We start from the raw sequence: 6,974 nt of genomic DNA, 5'->3' as shown, positions 1-6,974 counted from the left end.
ATGACAATATTATTATTAGGTATTCAATCGTTTAAAATACTTATATATTTTATGTTTAACTTTGCTAAATTTTATGTATAGCAACTTTTAGTACGCCTAATATAAATTCTGAATTCGCTATCAATATTCCAGCAAATTTTCAAATATCTCTACTCAAGTATATCAACATTACCGACAACACAGCGCAAAACACTACGTTCGATATATCTCCTTCCATTGGTATGATGGACTTGAAGTTTCTCCATAGCACTGATCTCACAAACACACCTAATTGAGTAAAAAATAATCAGATAAGACATCTATCTTGTTTACTTGTTTATCACATCATCATATTCATTCGCCAAAAAATAAACATAACTATAACTATAATTTATGAATGTTTATGTACTATTACTAACTGCTATTCATATAATCAAATTGCGATAACAAGACCTAAGGACGCTAAGAGATCGGCAACTGCAAGCCATACAATAATATCTCGTCCTCTGAAGAAGCTCCTCCAACGATAAGAACTATTCGAATCCGCTCGGGGTAGTATCTGAAAAAATATATTTTTCTATGTTTAACAATGCTAATTTGCCTTGATACCTTCAAATATTTCTCAAATTACATTAATCTGTAGCATTGCTTGATATATGTAAATATATTTTTTCACTATGACTGTAATTATATATATATATATAAAACAAATATGTAAAATTATTTCATATTTTATTCAGATAATTTTTATCATATTTTTACACTGTTATTCAATATAAATACTTTTATATCGGTTTCTTTTAGCTGCACTTTTCTATATACTTGTCACATGTGAAACAGAATAAATGTATATACATCAGAGGAAGAAACAAAGTGTAAAAAGTGTAACCAAAACAATCACATCATGACAGAAAAGTTTCAATTTCAAAATAATATTTTCTAGCAATCGAATTCAGTCATAATAAGAATTACATATCTTAGATGAATTCCTGCTCTGTACGTTAGTTATTGCAAATTAATAAAAGAAACGAAGCAAAGGAGGGGGAATGTTCGGAGATAACATTTCATATAAATTTACCTGATAAATCGCGCCTATCATACCCATTGTTGACGAAAACATGCATACTGTATTGTACGCATCTGTATTGAATTCCTGCATTATCACTATCGCTCTATCCGTTCGATTTGTGTGATGACAGCAGAATGTTTGTAGGGTCGGGTCGGCCATTATTATAGAATGTTATCGCGGTCGAGTCCAGCGTGTTCTGCCAGACACTATCCTACTCGATCTAGTAACTCTCCGATAAAAGGGAACCGCAGTTCCCCACTCAGACATCTGGCAACCAATCGATACGTTCGAGATACAAACTTGTTTTATGATATGCGAAATACGTTTTGGTATTTCTAAACAAAAATCTTGGTAGAAATCTTTTTTTTTATTGCAGCTTGGATAGCTTTATCCATTACAATCTGGAAATCAAAGTAATCCTATATAAAAAATAATTTTTGAACGCGTTCAGGCTGGCTTGTTCTATCTTTCAATAAATCTCAACTTGTTCTATTAACAAAAGTATATCAACTTATTCTTTTACTCTCTTATGTCTATTTCTAATGTAAAAATTTTTATTTCTGCTTATATTGTATATATATAATTTATTCTTTATCCTTTTCTAATTCTTAGGATTTTAAATCTTGATTTAACATACTTTTTCTAATTGTTAGAATTAAAAAAACGTTAGAATAAAAAATACGTTAAATCAAGATTAAAAATTTACATCAGCAGAAATAGACATTATTCTCTTATTCTTTTATTCTTTTATCCTCTTATTATTCAATAGATAAGTTATCACATAGTTATTATGTTCGAAGATAGAACAAGTAACCCTCAGTCACATTAAATTAATTGTATCAATGTATATACAGTTAAATAAATTGGAATTCAGTATTTTCTTCGCTTTATTATGTCTGGTCGCCAGTCGACAGGATGCGTTTCTTCAGTCTGAAAACATAGATAAAGAATAGTTGATGTAAAGTTCAGAAAATTACGAGCTAATTGAATATTATCAATGTGTGATCAAATCAGTAAGCATGATGAAAAATCAACTTACAGCAGTATCATCTTCTTTGTATACTTTGATAGTCTTATCAGCCTCTGTTGTAATCATGCGAGTGCCCGACATGTCGAACGTGATGCTGAATACTCCGGCTTCGCTATCCATTGAGCCTGGTTGGACCGGCGCTTGGAGTCGTTGAAAATTATATCCAGTTCGCCAGTCCCAGAGGTGCATGGTACCGTTGTCAGCACCGGAAACCAAAACGCCATCGACATTCACGGCCAGGCAGTTGACTATGGCGTTATGTCCCGATAGGTTTTGAATAAATTTTCCCTCCGGACATTTCCACTGTTTGATATTGTCTGGCGATGCTGAGGCAAACATATATAGAGACGGATGGAACGTCAGAGCGCGCACACTCTTCTTATGATTCGTCAGAGTAGCTCTGGACTTGCCAGCAGCCAAGTCCCACAAACGAATCGTGCAATCATGGCTGCCAGTGATGATCTGCGGCTCGGCGGACTGGCAGATTACGCTAGCTACCGTATTGGTGTGTCCAACGAGTGTATGGACATTTGCCTTGGTACGCATATCCCACACTCTTCCAGTGGAATCTCGTCCTGCTGTTACTAGAACGTCTATACTAGGATGTAACGCCATGGAATATACTGCTGACAAGTGGCCATGGTAGTGTCTAATTACTTTATTATATTCCAGATCCCAGCATTTGACTTGCCGATCTTCTCCACAGGAAAATAAGTAAGGATGTCTTTGTGAAAATGCTAGACCACGAACGCTGCTTATGTGACCTGTTAACGAAACCTTCAACTTGCCGCTCGCTAGATCCCATATCTGTAATTTTAAAAACATCAAATTAATGTATTATGTTTTTATTGTGTGTATTATAATTATTATTAATTTTGAAAATACCAAATCATTGTATTAATAAAATGAAAGCTATTTCATTGATTTTACATTCTAGGACATTACTAAATAAATTGAAACATATTGTGTACTTACTTTGATTACTCTGTCGGCTGAGCCTGTAGCAAACCACTCGTTTCCAGGTTCCACGGCGCAACATCTCACCCAACCCAAATGACCGCTGATAACTCTGTACAATTTCCATGGAGCATGCCATTTAGGTTTCGCCATTGATGGTGTTTTCTTTGGTGGTATTGTAAGCGCACCACTGCTTACATTGCTTCCTATACCTGTTGATATTATACTTGTGCTGCTTTTTGTTATATTGTAAGGAACAACTGCCGAGGTAGCATTAACTCCAAAAGTTTCATCTAAAGCATATTAAAATTGATAAGATATATATAAGATATATGTAAGAGAGTAATAATTTTTATTTTCAGCTTAGTTATGTATATGCATAATATTACCTCCTGGTGGTGGAGGATCTGCAATGTCATTTTCTTGTTGCACTTTAGCTATATTATTTTGCTTGACGCGTTCTAATACTGGGCCATAACAGTCTTTAGCTTTTATCACCTTCTTCATTTGTTGTCTAAAAATAAATATAAATAAAAAATAAATATAAATTTATTAATGCTCTCCCATAAGATTAAAATAGGAAGTTTGATTGACAAGTAAACATAGCTATTATAAACATAGCTATTATAAAAGTCTATGACTATAACAAAGGCTGCTTTCTTTTTAACAGACAAGATATCTGTTTTCTGTAGGTGAACTCATATATTGGGTTGTCTGGAAAGTTTGTGCCAATGTTGAAGAAAAATTGAAACGCAGAAAATTTAAATTTTAATATACATTTATTAAATTATATAAGTTAGTTGGATGAATTTTCCGGACAACCCAATACATTTGGAACTTAAAGTGAAACAGATGTGTTTTATATTTGTCAAAAGTAAAAAAGTTATAGTAGTCTAGTATAAGAATTAAACAAGACCTATAGGCGACACAAGTTGTCTGTTAGTTTTATTATTTATTGAATATCAAGAAGTATAGAATGATGTTTAACTGTGTCTTCTAAAAAGAAAGCAGCCAAAGTGACAAGTTAATGCTTATTATTCAAATTTAATAAGATGACAATTTAATAAGATGACAAGATATTTACAAAATAGGATCCTCCGGCGGTAGGGATCCTTGATTTAATAAAAACATATCGTGAGTCCTTTTTAGAGACCGAAACACTAGCGTGTGCACAGAGTGCCGTTGGACATCCTAGAACAAGATGATGTGTTAATGAAATTTGTAAAAATTCGCAGAGTATAATTATAAAAATATATTTTTTATCATAAAGAATATATTCGATAAAATTTATTAAAATATTCTTACCATTCTTAATATTGTAAGATAAATATAATTACGATTTTATTCTGAAGTTGTAAATTACTTTTTTCGAATATGTTTTTCTGAGGTTATGAGTAATGATGCCACTTGCCAGTTGCCAGATTCTGATTCGATTCGATGTATCGAGAATCGATTCTTTTTCACACTCAAAAATTGAATCGTCAGTTGATTCTGCAGGTCACTTCGACCAACTCCGATCAACGGTTTAGTGGTTTAGTCCATTGGAATTGACCAATCGCATTTGTCAATTTGATTAATGATTATCATTGATGTAAAGTTAATTGAAACCTGTCGGAATGGACTTGGAAAATTTGATTCATTGTCGATTCGATTCCTTTTTAGCTAGAATCGAAGAGATAATAGAGAGTTTTTATAATGGCTGTGTTCAATCGAGAAAATAACTTTGTAACTATTGTAAAATTCTTCAATACGATTGGTTCTTAATTTTGATTCCTTATTGATCTAAACATATAAAACATATAAACTAATCATATTGAAGAATTTTATAACAATTGCAAAACTGTTTTCTCTGCTAAACGCAGCCAATGTCATTAATTAGTTAAAACATTTTTTAATTATGTAGAAAGTTGAACTATGCATGCAAAGTTGAACTATGCACATTTTGACTTTCCATTTAAAAAAATGACATAGATACATCTGTAATTAAATCATAATTATATGGTGGCAAATGATTCAATTTAATTCCTCAGATTTAAATCATCACAGCTTTGTTCATCTTCTGATAAAAGAGAAGAGAAAGATTATCTCTGATATCTCTCCTCTCATAAAAAGAATAGTTTAAATTAAAAAAGATTTTGTGTGTGTGTGTGTGTATGTGTGTGTGTGTGTGTGTGTGTGCGTGTGTGTGTGTGTGTGTACATACGATGATGATTATTATTCATATTAATGCTTATTATCCAAATTTAATAAGATGACATTTGACCTGTTGTTTATTACAACCATTGCGACATGTTTTTTCAGCGTCACAAGCCTGTTATCGCATTTGTACTATTTATTGCCTGCTAGGGAGATGAATATATGTACATTATATCCGATATAATAAATGCTCTTTGATTAGCACATCCACATTCTGTCTCGCATTACCACGTATTATCTTTAATTGAGCACAAGAGAATTCTGTTGGCGAGATATTTGCAAACCGGTTTTGTTTAGAAAGACAAATACCTGTGTGCAGTTTTAATAGCCTTATTCGGATCTAACATCTAAAAATGCCGAAGAAATTAGGTGAGTTATTTCATAGAATTGAGAAGAAACTCGAGAAAAACAAAGATGATCTAATTAACCTTTAATTGATAGCACACTACCTGTTGGCTCGCATTTGTCAGATTTGTATTGTTTCTTTTATTAATGAAACAATAACAATCGATTTTTGTTCATTTCTTTTTTATCTAGATGCAAATTACGTTTTATTTGCAATTGTTTAGCAACTGCATAATTAGTATAAAATTAGAATTCATATTATACTACTTTGCGCTGATATAGTACATGATATTTAAACTTTGATTAACGCAAAATTATATGTCAAGATATATATTTCCTATATATTGAATAAAATAAAAATATGTTATTTTATTTTGGAGATAACAAAAACAAAGAAATATAAATATAAACCAAATTATGGCAGTGATAAGAAATTGATATAATTGAATAAACACATTAAATATTAAAGAAAAGATACAAATTTTTAGATACGTTTACATATTTACAGATTTTGCTGTGATTACTATTTATATCTTTCATGTTGCAATTTTTAAGTAGTAATGACAGAGATGCTAATCAATTTTATAAAATTTTTAGCTCTTTTAAGTGTATCTGACAAAACCAATTTGTTACTGCTGGCAAAAAAATTACATGAATTTGGATTAACTCTAATTGCTTCCGGTGGTACTGCACAGACTTTGAGAGATGCTAAGTTACCAGTGCGAGATGTTTCAGAAGTTACAGGAACATGTGAAATGCTTGGAGGACGTGTAAAGACTCTTCATCCTGCTGTTCATGCTGGTAAGAATGAATTTGTTTAATTAAGTAATTTATCAATATAACTTGTAACTTTCTTTTGTCAAACATATCTGTTTCAGTTTAAGTACAAAAAATGTACACTAGTTCAGCTTCATAACAAAACAAATCTCCATATTTATCAAAATGTTATTTAATTAAATAAAATAATTATATGACATGTACAATTAAGCTATAATATACATACTTTTAATTTTTACATTATTATAAATAATTTTTACATTATTATTTTTATTGTGACAGGCATTCTTGCTAGATTGACAGATTCTGATGCTCAAGATCTTCAGAAACAAAATTACGATCTTATTGAAGTAGTTGTTTGCAATCTATATCCTTTTGTAAATACCATTTTGAAACCAAACGTGACGGTCGAGGATGCAATAGAGAATATCGATATTGGTGGTGTAACTTTGTTACGCGCTGCTGCTAAGAATCATGCTAGAGTTACAGTTATCTGTGACCCCAATGATTATGAAAAGGTCATCAAAGAGATGGATACTGCTGCTGACAATAACACCTCTTTGAAGACTAGGTAAATTTACATTGCAATCATGTAAAATTTGCCTTTTTGATAATACTGTG

At 31.6% G+C, this 6,974-nt stretch overlaps 3 protein-coding genes across 3 annotated transcripts in view; 1 reads left to right on the top strand and 2 right to left on the bottom strand.

Moving 5' to 3' along the window:
• The window catches only part of LOC108685656 (G-protein coupled receptor 143-like), a 2,544-nt gene extending 1,151 nt beyond the window's left edge, over window positions 1–1,393 (bottom strand). Inside the window, exons 1-3 of the mRNA XM_018190553.1 lie at window positions 1,058–1,393; window positions 433–538; window positions 173–267 (exon numbers count right to left, since the gene is read on the bottom strand). Of these exons, the coding sequence (XP_018046042.1) occupies window positions 173–267; window positions 433–538; window positions 1,058–1,207 (351 nt within the window). The 5' untranslated portion in view covers window positions 1,208–1,393. The remainder of the gene's footprint in view (window positions 1–172; window positions 268–432; window positions 539–1,057) is intronic.
• Window positions 1,394–1,808: 415 nt separating this feature from the next.
• LOC108686778 (pleiotropic regulator 1) lies at window positions 1,809–4,368 on the bottom strand. Its single transcript, XM_018192247.1, has 6 exons — window positions 4,341–4,368; window positions 4,120–4,226; window positions 3,425–3,549; window positions 3,054–3,328; window positions 2,088–2,885; window positions 1,809–1,978 (listed from the first exon to the last, which is right to left on the bottom strand). The coding sequence occupies exons 1-6, from the start codon at window positions 4,341–4,343 to the stop codon at window positions 1,919–1,921; spliced, it is 1,368 nt and encodes a 455-aa protein (XP_018047736.1). The 5' UTR covers window positions 4,344–4,368; the 3' UTR covers window positions 1,809–1,918.
• Window positions 4,369–5,340: 972 nt separating this feature from the next.
• The window catches only part of LOC108686770 (bifunctional purine biosynthesis protein PURH), a 4,956-nt gene continuing 3,322 nt past the window's right edge, over window positions 5,341–6,974 (top strand). Inside the window, exons 1-3 of the mRNA XM_018192235.1 lie at window positions 5,341–5,600; window positions 6,174–6,377; window positions 6,636–6,924. Coding sequence (XP_018047724.1) covers window positions 5,585–5,600; window positions 6,174–6,377; window positions 6,636–6,924 — 509 coding nt within the window. The 5' untranslated portion in view covers window positions 5,341–5,584. The remainder of the gene's footprint in view (window positions 5,601–6,173; window positions 6,378–6,635; window positions 6,925–6,974) is intronic.

Source organism: Atta colombica, unplaced genomic scaffold, assembly GCF_001594045.1.
Source record: "Atta colombica isolate Treedump-2 unplaced genomic scaffold, Acol1.0 scaffold100, whole genome shotgun sequence".
In the NCBI taxonomy this organism is placed as follows: domain Eukaryota; kingdom Metazoa; phylum Arthropoda; class Insecta; order Hymenoptera; family Formicidae; genus Atta; species Atta colombica.
The sequence above is the reverse complement of the archived record's forward strand: the minus strand, read 5'-3'. Positions and strand labels throughout refer to the sequence as shown.